The sequence below is a fragment of the Haliaeetus leucocephalus genome, unplaced genomic scaffold, assembly GCF_000737465.1.
Source record: "Haliaeetus leucocephalus isolate CR32 unplaced genomic scaffold, Haliaeetus_leucocephalus-4.0 Scaffold154, whole genome shotgun sequence".
NCBI lineage: Eukaryota > Metazoa > Chordata > Aves > Accipitriformes > Accipitridae > Haliaeetus > Haliaeetus leucocephalus.
The window spans coordinates 1,305,674-1,324,202 of record NW_010972590.1 but is presented as its reverse complement, the minus strand read 5'-3'; the positions used below and the strand labels follow the sequence as shown (position 1 = coordinate 1,324,202).

Genomic DNA, 18,529 nt, shown 5'->3' with positions numbered 1-18,529 from the left:
TAACAGGAATAAGTGTCAGCTGTCAAAGTAGCTTCAAAATAAGAAGGCAGCATGGATTCAAAGGAAAGCATTCAAATGAATACTTTCACAAATAACACAATTTCCCCAAATAACTGGCACATGACATTAAATTTTATTCACTTAACTATTTAGATAGATCTCCCTTATTATGTGTAATTGAAATGAAAATAAGATGTGGCAGAATATATACACGACAATTTCTATAGAACAACGTGGCCTCAAAGTTTACTGAGCATCTGCATGCATGCTTACATGACCAATGGGTCATAAGTGGGGAACTCGCTCAGTAATTACAAAGGTCTTTCCACAACAATATAAATTACATCTTTACATTACAGCAAAGTCATATATTAAGTATGTGTCAATAAGCCCACTTTCTTTGAGATCTATCTTAGCAGTGGTTTAAGGAATTTTATTTTGTGGATTCTATTTTAAAGGCCTGCCTGCCTCTAAAACCAGGTGTCTTGGCGACCAGAAATCTGACTCCACCTGCCTTAGAATAAAATGAAAATTTTAACTAACATAAATTCAGAAAATCTCTAAGAATTGCCTAAAATAAATTCCCCATACAAATGACCCAAGATGCTCCAAAACTTAGAAGCAAGTACTCTTACTCGCTAGTTGCGAGTTGTACAGACTTCAACTCGAGACATCTTGATGTTGCAATGAAACAGGCTCTGTCATAGCTAAGGGAGCCACAAGACAGTTTGAAGCATTTGTGGGGAAAACTGTCAGAAGTATAAGGTGGGCCTTATGATAAACTTTTCCCTAAACACTGAAATTCTTGTCAGTAAGACCTGCTTGCTATGTTGGACTGGATTTTCAGTACGTTTCTGGGGACCCTGCTGCAGAGGCAAGTCCCCTATCCTGGCCTGGCAGCCAGCTGTCCCCACAGCCTGCTGGAGGGACTACCACTTTCCAGTTGTGTCTGGTGGCTCCTAGATGGAGTCACTGACCTGTGACCACAGGGCGACCTTAGGAGCCTTAGCTCCTGTGGTGTGCTAACATATCACAAAACCAACTGAGAATCCCTTATCTAAATGACCAACTTTTACTAAAAACAAAGAAAGAAGATTCCATGGAGTTTATGGATTAAAACAGACAGTGTCATCAGCTTCCAAAAGCAGCTCTGTCTCCAAAGCCAGACTCGAATTAATTAGGACACAGCTGGAGACCAGGACAATTTACAGCAATGTATCACCTTCTACTGTTCCCTAGTGATCCCAGGTCAACAGGAATGCAACGGCTCACATAGGCTTCAGCTTAGTCCTTGTGCATATGGTCCAAATGAGCAAACTGAGTTATAAGACAAAGAATACCCCATTCTCACATAAACCATGTTTTTCCCTGTGTGATACATAACAGCAGTGCAGTACATCCCCCCCACTTCATCCAAATCGAGGGTGAAATCCTGTCCTTGTTGAAATCCATGGGGAAATTGCTAGTGATTTTAGTGGATGTGGTTTGTGATCTCCCCACCAAGTGTCTACATTTCTATTTCTTTTCTTTTTTTTAATGTTGTCTTAAATGGTAGGCATTGTTCCATATCTGTCCTGCGTATAAAACTGCATGCAGACACAATAAAATGAAACTGAGGTCTGCAACTTCTAGATATAAAAATAAAACCTCCAAACTAAGAAAAGAGAAAACTCATTACTTCAATAAGTTTAATTCTTATGGTTCCAACATTTCAGACTCTGCACATGAGATTTCAAATGCAATTATAACCTAGTTACCTGCCTCAACAATTTTATTGCATATTGGCACATTTCCCCACGTATCTTCTGGCTGCACTTTATAATTTATTCTGCTTTTATTTTTGTAACCTCTAACATCTATTCTTTTCCTTTTTCAAGTTGTTTTCACATTTGTAACATAACATTTTTTTTTAAATTTTGCAGTAATGTCAAGTACTGTATATTGCAATAACTGTTCAGGTGTTATTGCTCAGCAAACAAGATAGCTCAAGAAGGGATAAGTACACACAAGACAGAGCTTGGTGTACCATGTCTAAGACCCTAACTTCTCCCCCCATACTGAAAGTTTCCTGTATTTATATTTTTAACGAACCTCAGTTGTAGGTAAGCATGTACCTACCAGGACTTTTACATATATAATTCTTCTTCAACAATCCTAGCTGTCTTTCACATGTGAACTAAGGTCCTCCCTTTGACACAGCTTGTCATGTGAAATGGTACACATAAAATTTTCTTAAAACTTAGTGGTTTTCCTAGATGTGCTACATTTGAAAACAGAGTTTGTGAAAATCAGTCTCACATTCTCCCAAATTCTATTACATGAATGTCACTCATAAGAAACCTTCCTGAAACCACCATACTTGTCTTTCTTGCATGCAGTGAACAACAGTGAAGCAGCTAACAAAACTGATATTTACATTATCATAATTAGTTTGCAGCTTAAGATCATAAAGTAGTCCTAATTAAACAGATCAGGTAATTGTCTCAGAGTTAATGCTTAGGCCTATCTTCAGACTGCCAGTGACATTGCGGCATTGGTTTACACTCAATTCACACTTCTATGGTTATCTTTGCAAGCACAAAACTAAAAGCTTTTGAAATAAAGGTCTAAATTCCAGACCATGGTATCTGATAGCAGTACAAGCTCAAGAACACTGGTGCTCTCTCTCTCAAGTTCTCTGTCCTGCTTTAAGTTTTCAGTGCAAAGAAGGCAACCTTCTGGTCACAAATAGTCCTCTGAAGTTGACAATTCATAATCTTATTGAAAACTGGCTGCTGGAAATAGATTCTGTGACCTGTTCTCCTTTCAACTTTTGCAGTTATGTCAAAAGATATTCTAGCATTGAAACTATGTATCTATTTAGACAGTATCCACTTGAATTACAAGTGCAAATATTTATAACACATCATTTAAGATGAATTCATTTTGTCCTTATTTAAAACAAGTTCTAGTTTCTAGTTTGAGTTTCCCCTGAAGAGATTCTTACAGTCAAATGCTTTACAGTTTAAAAATCAACTGTTACCATCAACTAGGGCATCAATATGTCTGTGCGATGGATTCACAAACAGAGAGATGATGCCTGAGGCATAAACCTCAAGCAAATTGCACGGAAGCAGCTGTGTTAGATAAACAAGCTGTGCATTTGAAAATGGGCGAGGGAAAGAAGCAAACACAATGAAGGTCTGGCAAATTTAGCCCGAATTTATGCAGGTATACATTTTTCTATTGTTGGATTGGAGGCTAATTCAATTTTCAGATCTGTGCTACATTTTTGAGCTTTTTAATTCACACCATCTTGAATTGCCACAGATTAATCCATTTGTTTGCCCAAAGCCACAGGTGAGTTATATTCACTGTCATAGCTGTAACATAACTCAGATTGTCAGACTATTAATGTCTCATTCTGTGCACTGTGCACACTTTCAGTTAATCCTTAGGTATGAAGTTTGAACAGAAACTTGTAACAGGTATGAATATGGACTTTCTTAAAATCAGGATTCACTATATCTGTTTTTCCTGCTGGGATTTTACTAACATAATCAGTAACTAATTAAACTTCTCTCAGACTTCTGTTCGCATATTTGCCCAAATACCAGCACATTTACACCTTAGGTCTTCAGTTATATTTTAGGACAGTCTTTTGTCATATAGCTCACTACTTCCAGCATTAAAAAAAATCTTTCTGATGTCATAGTGAAATGGCAACACTAACATCTACAGAAGAGATATCCAAACATAACAGAAATTTTACATACTTATTAAACAATTGACATAAACTATTGAGTGGCTTAAATGATAAAATATATTTTATATTTAGATTTGCACAGTATCTTTTTTACAAAATAATTGTAATTATAATTCCAAATTCCAAATAAAATAATTCCAATTTTCCTTGGAATCTTAAATACAAAGCATCTTCAAAGAAATAATCAACAAAGGCCAGAAATCATCTTAATCCTGTGCATGTCTTAGGTACAGCTACATATGATACTGTGCTAGGTATTTCAGAAAGAAATTTCAGGGCTTAATAAAAATTACATTATTCCAGCTAACCACTATACTTGGAGAACAATATATTTGCATCTCAAAACACAGGTTTTTCAATAGAAACTCTGTTTCCCAAGAAAGTTACCCTATTATAGCCAAGTGATCAATCACTGAGTGCAGTTGAGTCAAACTGCATTCAGTGTGTTTGTAAACAATCTGTCACCCATTTCTTCTCAACAGTTCCAGGCCCTTATATTGGAAAAGTACAAATATTATGGTAAAGAACAACACTGCAAAACCCTATGGCAGTGTAATTTTGAGACCATTGATTGAATTATTTGTTGATGGAGCTGTAGAAGATCCAGTTCTGCACATTTTGGTGCTCTGCTCATGTACCAAATATCTTGTTTTAACAGTTGTCTGCTAGACACATCTATGAAGCTGGAGATCATAGCTGATAAGTTCTGTCTTTGAGTCCATGCCATTGTGCTCTGTGTTATCCACAGAGGGTGATAGATGCTTCAGAAAATCTACAAGTAAAAGAAACTGGAAGAAGTATCTTCTGTTTTTCAAACTCTCCCTTTTGTTGTTGTTGTTGTTGTTATTGTTGTTATATGACACAAACCCAACCTTTTACCTCAGTAGAGCTTTTGCCTAGGGCACCCTAATGCTACATCACCTGTGAACATCCAGTGGGCATGTTAGTCTCCCACTAGAGACAGCTCAATGGTACAGGAAGCAGTTTCATCAAATGTGCAGAAGACATATCCTCAAGTTATTACCTATCATCTGAGTAATATAACACAGTGCCTTTGAGTCTCTGCTAAACATAAGGGAATGGTATTATTAGTGCACTGCCAGTGAGACTGTAGAAGGTGCCGTAGGGCAGTTCCTCCTCCAGCTGAACCTGGTGGGCTCCATAAAACATTTGTTTAACAAGAAGTAAGGCTATACAGATTTCCTTTCTGATATTGGACACTGTGGTAGCAACAGAAATGTACTTTGCCTTTTTATAGTGCCCGTTACCATTTTCATGAGGATGAATCTCACTAGCTTCCATATCCTTAAAACCCAAGTAACTCATTGCTACAGCATATCTTACACAGACCTCACTGAGAGATGCCACACAAAAACTTCAGGTGGTGTGACACAGCTACCTGTTTGCTTGAGGACTTAGCTTTAGAAAAAACAAGTTGTTGCCAGTCTTGGCTGGCAACATCACTTCTGTACTACTTTGAGAGAAATCAAGGCGTTGACTTTGATTTATAAAGCTCTGAGTCTTATCCACTTGAGAAAACATTTTCCTCTTGACCTAACGCTGCTGAAACTGAGAGCAACTGCAGAGCTTCAGCAACCCATGTTCAGACATAGATATCATAAGACATTCTAGACAAAGAGTCCTCTATCCTGAATCACAATTTTACCTGTGAGCTCAAAAAATCTGAATTATTTGTCAACAGGTAGAACACAAGGAAACACCCAGCTTTCGTCGTATATTTGCCTTAACAGGGTAAGTCTGTATTACATAACATGGGAAAGGAAATCTCTTTGTAGATAAATGTTCAAAAGATATCTTTGGGTTAAATGGTATTTCATGCACTCTGGAGACTTATAACTGTGCATTTAATAAACTAAAAATGAGCAAACTAAATACAAAGCAATCATTTACAACTGCAATTAAATCTCTAAATGCCTTGTCAGTAGATACAGTTAAGCTAGTACTCTCTCTGCCTCCCAATTACAATCAAAACCAGCACATTGCCATATTTAATCTTCAGTAATTTCTTAAAAAAATACAAGGAAAGACTTGCCCAAGAAGCTGAAAACTATTAAATGACAACAAATAAAGGCACTAGCTATACTGAAGAAACCGCATGGACACATATCGCTTGTGTCGGCTTATTTTGCTAGTATTCTCCCACGAACCAACAGAAAACCCTTTGACCAGCCCAAACAGAGCCTCACAAGATTCACTCATCATTGCTAAATGACTGCAGTTATTGTATTGAAGAATGACAAAGCATCTGCCTGGCATTCCTGAAGAGTGTGCCTATCTTTCATTGAACAAAAACCTGAATACCCCAATCAATTATGAGAGGAAATTAAGTGGCCTCACCAGCTTCCAGAAGCAGCTCTTCTCAAGCAGTTCAGATATTTCTGTCTTCAAAGATAAAACCATTAAAAAGATAAAGCTGCACACTACATATTGCAACGAAGTACATTTTAACAGCCCAGGAATTTTAGTCAATATGTGGACAGCAGTTCACTTGGACTGTAGCATGTAACAAGTGTAAGCCATTTATTGTAAGAAGAAAAGGGTCCAATACTTAACTCTCCCAAATTGGAGGCAGTTTTACCATACCACTGAAACCAGCGTATTTCATCAAAAATATCACAAAATTTTATTTAAGGTTACCTGTAAACTGTGCCCTTCATAATCCAAACTCAAAGGGCTTGCAAGATTATCTACTTCTGATTGCTTGGTTCAGTCAGAAAAAAAGTTTCTCACTGATGCCAGGATGTTCTTCAGCTGCATTCACCTTAACTGTTTGCTTTACCATTGTTTCCTTCATTACAATTGCTGACCCTTCTTCTGTGATTCAGCACACCTTTGTCCATTTAACTTGATGGGGTATTAAGTTTGGAGCTTTTGGTTTTGACTTCAGCCACACAAGTGTTGTCATGCTTGGTGATTTGTTCAGGCTCACTGGAAGTCTGATTTTGGTACTGTATATTGATTCATACACTCTCAATTATTAATGTGTTTCAAGCGTGTGCAGATCTGTGTGTGTGTGTGCGCGCGCACACATGTACCTACACACAGAGGAGGTAGTATCTTCCAAGATTAAAAGATTTACCCATCTGGAATCATTCAAAAAGGAAATACATGTTCAAAATTTGTGATAGTTTTGAAAACATCAATACATTGTAGATGGATAAACACTGTAGGTGGATTAGACGCATACCAACCTATTCTTTTTGCTGAAACTTACGAGTGACCAGTATCAATTTAACTGTGGAGAGATCAGCACCCCATCATATTACAGTTACATACACATACACACAATCTCATTCAGTAACATGTGTGCCTAGCTAAGAAGAAAAGCAATGAAATAAGTATACTAAAAAGGGCTCAGCAGAATTACTTAATTAGTGGAAAGTACAGCAGTTCTCAAAACCTTGGGAACTTTTTACACTACCAGTTGGAGGCAAGTCCAGCTCTATATCTAACAAGATCCATTTCTGTTCAGTACATTTGTTTATTTATTCTCCAGATTGAACAGGGGCTAAAAAGCAGATATGCATGAAACCGACAGCCACGGCTCTCTTTTGTTGAGGCTCATCCATTGTTGAATCATTTTTCACTGCAGCCAAAGGGCCTGTTTGAACTTCCTGACTGTTCATCACACATAATTTGGAGTATTTAACATTATGTCAAGAAAATTGCCCACTGCTTCCCACTGTGGAAACCTATGGGAGCTCTATATCTTTAAACTAATTTTACTTAAAGTGTTCCATTGAATAGCATGACTGTCTCACTATAATCAGGGCAGCAGTAATGTAATTAATCTCAAAATTGCTGTGGGGAGTACAAGGCATCTCAGTTGCTTGTCGTAACAATCTAAATTAGCATATTACTGAAAGATGTTGGGGAGGAACAGTTCATTTTAGGTAAATGCTGTCAGGGTATCCATCCTTTCTATTTCTAAAGCTGAAATTAAAACTATCATCATAGTTCTCCTTTTGAAATCCAAATGAGTATGTTTTGAGGTGGGAAAGTATAATTAAATTTGATGTGGTATTCCTACAGATGCAGTTTTGCATTTTATAATAATTAAATTTGTTTGAATAAAAATTCATGTTTTATTTAGAAAAGAAAAACTGGTTTGGCTCAAAGCATGCCATTGTATCAGAACAATTCCCTTTTGTCCCTGAAACTTCACAGACGGCTGCTGCTTCTTTTCCTAAGCAAAAAATTATTCTTGCAGTTTTATTTTTTGTACAGCCATCCTTTAACTGTTCTATTTAGAGATAATTTGACTGGCCATGCAGCTCCTGATGTATAGCATATCTCAGAGGTGAACTTTAAAGAATTAAATTTAAAAGAGATTCCACTAATAATAGTGATTAATGATAATAAATAGTGGAGAATAGCTGATGCAGATGCCTGGAATCCCATACTTGGTGTTGTTTAACCCCATCGCCTCTTCTCAAGAACAAATCAAACATCAAATGAAATGAAGAACGTTACCCTAATATAAAGGTTATGAAAGGTGATGAAAGTAGTAAATTGAGGCCAATTTAGCCTGTTATTCCCTATGGTGCCACAACACAAGAATAGGATGTGTTTTCAGTTTGCTAGTACTCTGAAAAAAATCAGCAGAGTAAAATTTTATCTTTTGAGGTCTAAAGATTAATCTTTCAACCACAGATAAGGGAAGAGAGTAAGACAAGAGAAGTGAGTAAGACTCTTGTTGGGCAAAGAGTTGAAAGCACTTCTCCTGCTCAATTAATATACTCCCCAGTGTTAAAATCACAAGACAGTGCATTTGTCAACTGTCTTAAAGTCAGATACTTCATTTAGATGTTGTATTTTTTCAGCAATGATCCAAAGCAGAACACTGAACAATCCAGAGATTATCACCTGATCTGCTCTTTTAATATATATAAGAAATCAAAATGTAAGTAAAACAAGCACTGAATAATTAAAGAAATGCATAACAGAAAGGGCCTGATTTTAATTTGCATAATTTTTCCCTTAATAGTGCCTAATTAAGACATCAGTTTAAAAAAAAAAAAAAATCCAACAGAACTCTAAGATTTTCCGCACTGAATTAACGTTAAGGACTTTTAATGGATGTCTTAATTAGACTTTGTTATTCATGGAAATTTTACACAAATTAAAATCAGGTCCTGCATGCAACATTCCCAGCTGAGTCTCAGCAAAAATGCTATATGGGACTGAAAGACTTTTAATCCATGCACAGATAGCAATTTGTATTCTAAAGCCAACATACTTCATTTTCACTTTTTTGTTTAATTTGCATTAATATTGTCACCAACAAAAATCTCATAGTTAGGATTTCTCCCTTCAAAGTAAATTTTGATTTTATGGACCCACTTTTTTTTAGATATGTAGAAAGTCATGCAGCTGGACCAGAGCAGTATCCCCTGGGGACAATAGCCACAACGACCTTCTGAACAGCCCAGAGGGCCTGTGTCTGTTATTCAACACAGAAAGTTTGATTCAGTCTCAAGTTGTGCCTGAAACACACGCTGAAAGGCTTGTCATTATTGGTGAAAAACAAACCAAAACAAAGCCCAAACCAAAATACTGTCACAGCAATCCCTTCATCCCTGATAAGACAGTCCTTCCACAGGAACCTAACTCTTAGGAGCAGGAACACTTGACCGTGGTCTCTTCAGTTTACATTCCCAAGTCTCTTCCAAAAAATGTGCTAAAGCACAGGGTACAGGACGCCACAGGAGTCTTTCAGACAAGGCATCAAAAATAAAAAACGGCCTGAGCAGCAAAGATTACATTACATTGACACTGGAAATATTCCAAGTATTGTCAGACCAAGTCTCAACTGCAGTTTATCCTGTAGTGCAGATCACATGCTAACGCTATGTGCTGATGCTATCATGGAAAGCAGTTTTGCACACAGTCCTTCACAAATTACTTCACTAATGAAAACCATGTTCATTTCCCATATCAGACACAATTCTGAATCAGTGTAGCAGCCAGGAACTCATCTGTTACTGCATGTTCTCTACAAAAGGAAGAAAAAACAATTTTGTGGGTCTGTGCTGTGCTCATTACAGTAATGTCTTTGCATCTGTGCAAACAAATGTCAGGTGCCTATGAAACAGGACAAGCGTTACCTTGCCAGAGTTTATTTTCATTGTTGGTCTATAAATATACTTGTATGTCTGTGCATGTGCATACATGCACGTGGATGTATCAGCACACTCCTTGTTCAATCCTGCAGCAGGAGGTTCATCTCCTGTGGCCCTGTGTGGCCACAGAGGTGCCCAGCCTGCGGGAGGGGTGCAGGACTGGGACCTGCCCTGTTAGTGCTGCTGGGTCATTCAGTACAAGTATTTTTCTTATGCTTGACAGAGGAACAGCAAGTGGATATGACTAACCTGCACCCTTTATTCAACCACGCTGAACAGGAAAAGTCACTGGCTTGCTTATATGACAGCTCCCAGCTTGCTCTAAGACCAGAACTAGTGAGATATTGGTTTAGACACCCTGGTAAACATACATTCCTCACAGGATTTCTTTTGGAGGGTTCACATTGTTTTACAGTACCTGGCTAGTCTGCGGGCTGGACGGGTCGTAAGAAGGTACATAATTCTTCAGAGTATCCTGAGGATTCAGGTGGGGAGGATATCTGATCGTTGGATGAGAGAAGTAGCTAGATGGGGCAGGAGGGAGAATAGCTTGTGCTGGAAATGGCAATGGTGAAGGTGGAGGTGGAGTTCTAGTTGAGATGACTGGAGAAGATAAAATAAAATTAAAATTACTTCGCATCTTGTTTCTTCTAAAATTCTTCACCTCTGTATTACAGCAAGAAAAATAAAAAGTCAGTTATAAATCAGTACACTGCACTCCTGCTTCATGGCATCTTTACAGAAAAACTTACATGTCCTCCCCTTACATTATCCCAGGCAATGGAAAGTGCTACTGTTTCAAATTCATAAATACTGTATCTTGGATTGGTTTTGCAGGTTATGCCATCATATTTTTTCACTTTTTCTTTAAACAGTAATCATTCTGTGGCATAAAAGACATTTCAATTATACAGTTTTCCCATCTGGAGCCCAAATAAACAAAACAAATATTTTACTCAATAAATAAAACCTACACTTTTATCCACAGCATCCCAGCAGAGGAGAGCAAAGTCACCAAGTCCTAAGAAACAGTTAGTGATTCCTCACTGCATTGCCCTCTACTTGCCTCGTGTGGGGATGGGCTAGTAACTACTCATCAATAATGCCATGAATATTAGCTGGCCTTTGTGAAAATACTAATGAACATTCAACTGCAGGGCCTGGGAAACCAACCCATCCAATAAAAATATCTCTGACAAACAAAAAATATCTACCCTGTACATATTTTTCTTTGCATTCTTTTTCTTCCAAGCCCCTACAAACACACACTTCTCTATCTATAGACTATATGTAATGTCTAAACAACCAGCAATGTTTTCACAGTGGAAGGAATGTACAACATGCCCTGCTGCTGCCCAGTCATCCGGCTGGAAGTGGAGAGTGTTCCTCTATCACACTGCACAACAACCCGCTTTCCACCCTTACTACATATCTAGAGGGCACCTACTTGGCAACTTATTAAAAAGGAGCTACTGAGTTCAATGGAAATAGAGCAGACAACAGTGTTTTCATTTTCATTAGAGGGAGGGCACAAAATCAGGTCTGTATAAGCAAGGTATTTTATAAACTGCTCACGGTTCTACACTGTATCAGCACAAGCCCACCAACACTGCTTTTCTGGATCACGTCTCATATCTTTGGTTTTTTTAATCTTAATTTTTAAATGACTTGCTATTTTTGAGCTAGGACCAAGTCATAGTTTGCCCAATTAAAAACAACAGTAAGGATGTTCCAAAATTGCTGTACATGGTAATCAAAACCTTGCAAATCTCAAAAACATTGCTCACTGGCATAATAGAACAGGCTACACAGATAGAAATCAGGTTTCCTAGCAAGTAAATAGCTCATCAACAAATTAGGTTATGACCGTCACTCAGATTCATATATCTAAAAATTATACACTACAGCAAATGTAAAGATCTATGCATAAGTATAGGGCCAAACAGAATTATGGAAGCTTCTTTTGTGACAGGCTCATTTTAGTCACAGCCCCACCAGTTCAGTTCAATCAAAAAACATTAGTTACTGCTCTGATGTGGGAGCTGTGCAAAACAAACACAAGTGAGCAGAAATCTATCCCTTCCATTTCATCCATCATCTCGATGTGCTTGAGTATTTGCTGATAATGGAAACCTTACAGAGACCAGAGTGAGTCCAGGCTCACTTTCATAATACAAAGTAAGTGAATGTTAAGGGGAAAATCGTCCTTACACATGAATTGAAAGAAAGGAACATGAAATCATGGAGAAATCACAAAACAGAAACTTCTCAAAGCAGCACTGCATGTTAAAGAAAAGCAGAAAGAGTCCTCAAATCTGTTTTACTCCTCTAGTCACCCAACTTCGCTCAAGAAATGAATCCCTTTATATGCAGTTTGGAAGGAGACGTGATGAGCTGCGGAGGGGAGACTTCCAAGGACCATGTTCTCATCTGAAGAATCAGGGTCACTCTCACCTCTAAAATTAAACAGACCATGATGCTGGATTTTCACTGTCATTCCTGATAAACCCTCAAGATAACATGCATACCATCACATTTCAAGTGTCTCCTTCACATTTTAAGTGAAGTTTTATTATGGATTTCCTATGGATTTCAGAAAACAGGTGTTGAAAAATATTTATCAGGATTCTACCTCTTTAGATAGATTATTCAGAAGAAGAACTGGCACTTATTTCATTGTGTCACATAGTGAACACGGTTGTGAATTCTCTTGTGTATTAAATCCTACCTATTCTGGTATTTAAACACAACATAGTCACAGCAACAATAATCAAAAAGGGTGTGGGTGGAAGGAGGAAAGACAGAGATGATTTTTCCTCCATCAGTTTCTTCATGCAGCTTACAGCTTATTTTATTCATTGGTTAATCCTAAATCCTTTCCAGTGGCTTGCAGCAGTCAGACTACCTGAGCTGAATTTAATGAGCATTTCTGCAAGGATACCCCAACCTGTTCCATGTCTACTCTCATCAGTACTATAAATGTGATTAGGTCTCTAAGAAAGTCTGCAAAAACACATGACAATCTGATTGTAGAAAGGAGAACAGCCCAAATGAATAGGGAGGTCTTTCTTCCTCCTCCATAACCCTCACCACTGTGTGCAACTCCTGGGATTCCTGGGTGATGATGCTGGGGAAAAGTGCTCAGTCTTGGTGAAGAATCCTGGGGAGAAGTAGGACTAAACAAAGGCTTTTCAGGTTTCTTCATTGTAGGAGAAGACATATCTGTAATAGAAAAACAATGGAACAGTGACATTAGCTTAGATGCCTTTCTCAGGACACATCATTTTGTACACTGAAGATATTTATTTTTACTGTTCTTGCATAAATATTGTTTGGTGACACAGCTCCCCTATGACCAATAAACTAATTTTAAACTATTGCTTTCAAACTTGAGAATGAATAATAATCCCTTAACTGGTCTTTGTCCTGCAAAACAGAAACTACATTCCTTTCATACCAGGCGAGCCAAACAGTGAAGAAATGTATATCTTCAGAATCTCCCTAGACATTTCTCAGTTCCCCAGAACATCACCAGATCATGTGATCCTTCAACAGCCACATAATCTTTATTGCATTTTTTAATGGAACACCTACACTCAGGTGTGTAGGGTAACTGCCATACACATGCTGTGTTATGGTATTTATTATTTTGTTATTTCAAAACCCATCCCTCACCCTTCCCAAAACCATAGTGAAACAATGTAACCTCCCTAAGAATAAAAGGTACTTTAACTTCTCTACCTCATATTTTCCAGCCAAAACCAGGACACTCAAATAGGGCCTTCCCACCTCTTCCCTCCACTTTCCCTAACAAGAAAAACGTCTCTTTAGAGTTCACCACATGAAGATAACACACCAGTAGGGACAAATGTATGATTTCTACCATGCAGGGTTACTGATATTGTATAAAGCAAGAATACTGGATTCTTTCTGAAAGTTTAAGTTAGTTAAACAACATTCATTGGACTTTGCACCAAATTATTTCAAAGTTAATTATAATATTTTTATAGGACACACATTAATATCGTAAGTGGGTTCCATTTCAAATCAATGGGACTAACTCATGTTTAAAGCAAACATCATTTCTTAAGCACTTTACTGGCCTGGGGCCACATTGCAGCTGACTTTCCTACGTGGACCACGTTAGCCCTTAAAATGATTTTGGCACTTTTAATATTGGAACACTCTATTGTGCTATTCTGGGGGACATACAATCACCTTGGAGGTCAAAGACAGGCCTGCAAAATGTGAGCGCCTTAATGAGACAAAAATTGGACCAATGCTTTCTGAACTGGCTGGAGTTTAAGTGTGGGTTTTCACCTGGAAAGCCGTACTTAGTGCAGGACCCATCAAACTGAAAGACCACTTGTCCACTCTGCCCCATCCTGCTGTCAAGCCCTGCATCGGCACTGGCACGAGACCCAGAGCAGATTCTGCCAGTGCCCCTCCACCATCCCCCATGCAAGTCCCCTGCTCCTCTTTCATCCTGACTGCTAAGTCTGCTGATTTCCCAGATACCCTGCAAGGTTCACCTCTACAAGAAGGCCACAAAGAAAGGATTTTATTCAGTGAAACATTCAGCAAGGGTGAGGAATTTCTTAACAACAAAGCAATTCAACACTCATTCAGTTTTAACAGATATGACAAAGGTTACTGTACACTTTTTATTATACTGATCTGTTGCAATTTTATGTTGTTATCAAAAACACTGAGTGCTGACAGAGGCACCTCTAGCCGTCTTGTAAAAATTTGGTAAATAAATTGTTGTTGAGGAAGAAAATGGAGCAATATTTTATTTCTTTGAATCTATCAGCAGGTAGCAAAGACAAAGTTGCCAAATGGTTACAGTATTGTTGAATACATTGTGCTAAGCTAAGAAATAATTTTTAAAATTGCAAGACTGAATTTTTTTAAATTGAGTTTTGCATAGGCAAACCATGGTAAGAACACACATTAATTCTGGAATGATTTTCAAATATTTCATTATGTTTTATTTTCTGCTCAAATGACAGCCCTAGCTTCTTCACATAAGGCCCTAGTTCCATCAGAGCAAGAAAATTCTCACACCTCCACAACAGATGTAGGGTTTTATAAAAGCCCAGGACAAAATTAACCAGATATTGTCTTTGTACTGTGGTTCTGTGCGTGCATGACCTCTATCTCTGCAGAAATGCTGCAATGTTACAGTCTGAAAAAAAAGATAAGTGTGCCTAATGGCTTGTAGACACAGCCTTCCACTACAATGCTGTGGTCATCAGTAGTTGTCACAGAACTTATCAGTGACCAAATATCTCATTGGCTCTACCACATACAGGCTTTCACAAAAGAGAGAATGTACAAACAGTTCAATTTTATTTCAGATTAAAAGTACTGCACTTAAGTCTCCCAAAGAGAAAAAGAGACCATGGGCTGGAAGTGGAAAATCTTTTCCTCATGTAAAGCTCATATTTAACAAAAGAATTCATGAAAGAAAGAGCTGCCTAGCTCCTGAAGGTCTGCATGCGTCAGAGCTCTAATTTCTGGAATGCAACAGAGATTTAATTTGGTTGGTGACTGTTACTTCATTAAACAAGCAAAAGTTTTTGTGTTTTTCAAAATCAAAATATTGTAGTTGCTCAGAAGAAGTATGCTATATGAAGTGCAATGTAATCAGAGTACCCATTAACCCCCCAGTGGCATCACTAATTTGAAAAGAATCTATTGAAAAGGAGACTGGTAACTATGATAACCCTAGCATTTGCTTTAAAAATGTGTAATTTATTCCTGCTCCTACTTTACACAAGTAAGAATTGTAGTTAGCACATAGAAAATAGCATAAATCACAAAGCAAATGCAATGAACTTCTCATACAGAAGACTGTTTCCTGATCAAGGTGATCACAACTCATAGTCCGGAAGAGAAAATTCAGCCCTGCCATAAAAATACTTCTTACCCACCAAAACAGCGACTTTAACACACACTGCACAGCACACCATCATGAAGTACTTTCAGAAGAAGACTCGTTATATATAGCATAGGCAACTGCAAAGAATAACAGCTGAAGTGCAGGCAGTAGCTTCTTTGTTAAAACAATGCACTTTGCATTGAGAAGTAATTCAGATAGCCCCTTCCCCCCTGCAGCCCCCGTGGCTCTCCCCATGTATGCCTGGCCATCATAACGCAGCATTCATACTCCTGCCACTGGCAAATAACAGATGAAGCCGACAGGGTAGATGGAACTGTTTGTATAGGTTAGGAAGAAAGGCTGCAGCCATCTCCTCCTTGACCAAGAGCAGGGGATTAGAGCTTTAATAGGAAAACACACAAGTTACATTTTGTTGGAGGGTTACCAGTTACAAAAACAAAAAGTGGGAAAAAAAAATGCAAAGCAGTTTTGCACTGTCTTTAATTTTGCTTATAAGAAACAGTGCCTTTAAATAAAGCAGAATGAGTTAAAGTGACAGTGACACTTCATACGATTCCACAAGTAGTTTCTACATAATAGAAAACACACATTTTTCTGATCTTAAAACACGTCTTATTTTTTCCACATCATGAGATATAGTGTAGTAGCTACATAGAGCTTAGTTATCTACTGAAAATTACATAATGAATGACAAACAGAGGTCACAAAAATAGGCCACTTGCTCTTATGTCTGTGTCAAAGTTTCAGGAATGAGATTCCAATCCTTATTACTTTAAGAATGAAAATAAAACAGTTTCAAGTGTGATTTATTTTTAGACTATTGGAAAAAATGCTAAGTACAGATGAAAAGCAGAAAGATGCCAAAAGCACTTGGACAAAGTTATCAGAAGGTCAACATTAATCAGACACTGTGTCCTGTCCTGCTGAGAATTTTCTTCAAATGTGAAAAATAGGCGCTTTTTGTGATTTTTTTTTTTTTTTTTTTTTTAATTCTTGGGGTTGTTCCAAATCACTCTTGCCTGTATTCTCATATTACTGTGGAGATACAGTATGTATGCACCCAAACGGGTGGCATGTTATACATTTTAAAGCATCACATCAAAGAAAAAAGGCCTTATGCAAATAAAAAGAGTTAGATCATCTCATCTCCCAACAAGGTAAATCTGTCTACCTAGGAAGGCAGAAGAGCTGCTGTGAAGCATAATGTATGTAGCCTGCTCATCAGCAGCTTGCACAAATGGTGCTCCAGATGTATAGCTGTTCAAGACAGCCCAAGGCAACAATTTTGATCAATTCTAATGTGATAAAATGCTGCGGGGAAAGTGTGCAGAAACGTGTTTACATCAGCCTTTAATTAAACTGTTGTTCACTTCCAAAGAACCTTAGGAAACACTAATGAGACAGGAGTTTTGGCAGTTTCCTCATCAAAGAAAAGACTCTCTTCCTCAGTCTGAAGCAGCTTGTCATCCAGGCAGTTCCCTGGATGAATGTCACCTTGGCACACCACTCAACAAACCACCTGTTGGGAGAATTCGGCTGGAATCAAGCAGTGATCCAGGGCAAGTTCAAACATCCACCTGCCTGTTTCTGGACATCTGATCTGCTTTCTTGCTCACCACTACAACATGGCAGCTTCTCCTTCTTGCTCATGAGACATGCTCATGAGCAGAGTAAGAAGAAATCATTAACAAATATTAAATCTCTTTTAACCCAGTTTATTCTTTAACTCTCCACATTAATATCTTTTCTACTGCTTAGTTTCACAAGTCTTTCTTTACAAGGTACACCCCTGCAGACAACAATCTGTAAAGATTCATTTACAACTCATTAGTTCACCTTCAGAGAAAGCAAGATAAAATAATGCTCAACTTACTTTATATATAACCATAGTGAAAGAAGGAAATCTATGGAGTCCATAGCACCACTGGCAAGCTATAAGAGGCATCCTTTCATGCTACAGTTTTAAACTAACCGCTCTTTTCACAGAGGCAGTAACTGGGATAATTTCTGGTGGCAGGATACACTACATACATCACATCCAGCCAGTCCTCTCTCTCCACCACCTTCACCACATCTGGTAGGTACGCTTGTGTGAAGCATGTGTGAAAACTTAAGTAAAATTTTAAATTCACATTGGATAGCTGTATGATGAATCATGACAAACCCCACTGTGCTCAGGAGAATCAGTTTTGTTTTGCACCTGTGCATGTGAAGAATCAGCAGGGCCACTCTGCAAGGCAGAGCTAGCATCACCAGTTTTCAGATGTGCTCAGACTGATTTCCTTTAACATTGTAAGTGTTCCGTATTTCTCAACTGTAGGTCTTAATAAGGCAGCTAACACTGAATATTAACAGCTGAGTGACTCTAAAGCACAACCACCTCTCATTTGTAAGAAAAAGTCTTTGTTATATCTATCCTAAAGACTTGGCACTGAGGCTGGATGGAAACCAAGAATCCTGAAAATGAAAACATTTTAATTCATTTATCTTCACAAAAAAGGCATGGTGACATATTTTTTGTTAATAAATAGGAGAGAAAGACAGATGTGCATGAACAGCTTGGTGTCTGAGATGCCTGATGCCTAGAACAGAGTAAGACTTGCTAGAATTCCTGTTCAGTATCAGGCAGAGATCAGGCTTTGCATCTAGCCTTCCCATTATCCAAATCTGTGCCTTGATCGTTGGCTTATTGGTGTCTCATTCCCCCTCACTGTAAGTTTTATGTCAGACCAGAGA

The 18,529-nt window shown here is 38.1% G+C and overlaps 1 protein-coding gene across 4 annotated transcripts in view; it reads right to left on the bottom strand.

Moving 5' to 3' along the window:
* The window catches only part of NFIB (nuclear factor I/B), a 173,509-nt gene that overhangs the window by 26,391 nt on the left and 128,589 nt on the right, over nt 1-18,529 (bottom strand). For all 4 annotated transcript variants that reach the window (XM_010562084.1, XM_010562085.1, XM_010562086.1 and 1 more), the window contains exons 7-8: nt 12,979-13,110; nt 10,307-10,491 (exon numbers count right to left, since the gene is read on the bottom strand). In XM_010562084.1, coding sequence (XP_010560386.1) covers nt 10,307-10,491; nt 12,979-13,110 — 317 coding nt within the window. The remainder of the gene's footprint in view (nt 1-10,306; nt 10,492-12,978; nt 13,111-18,529) is intronic.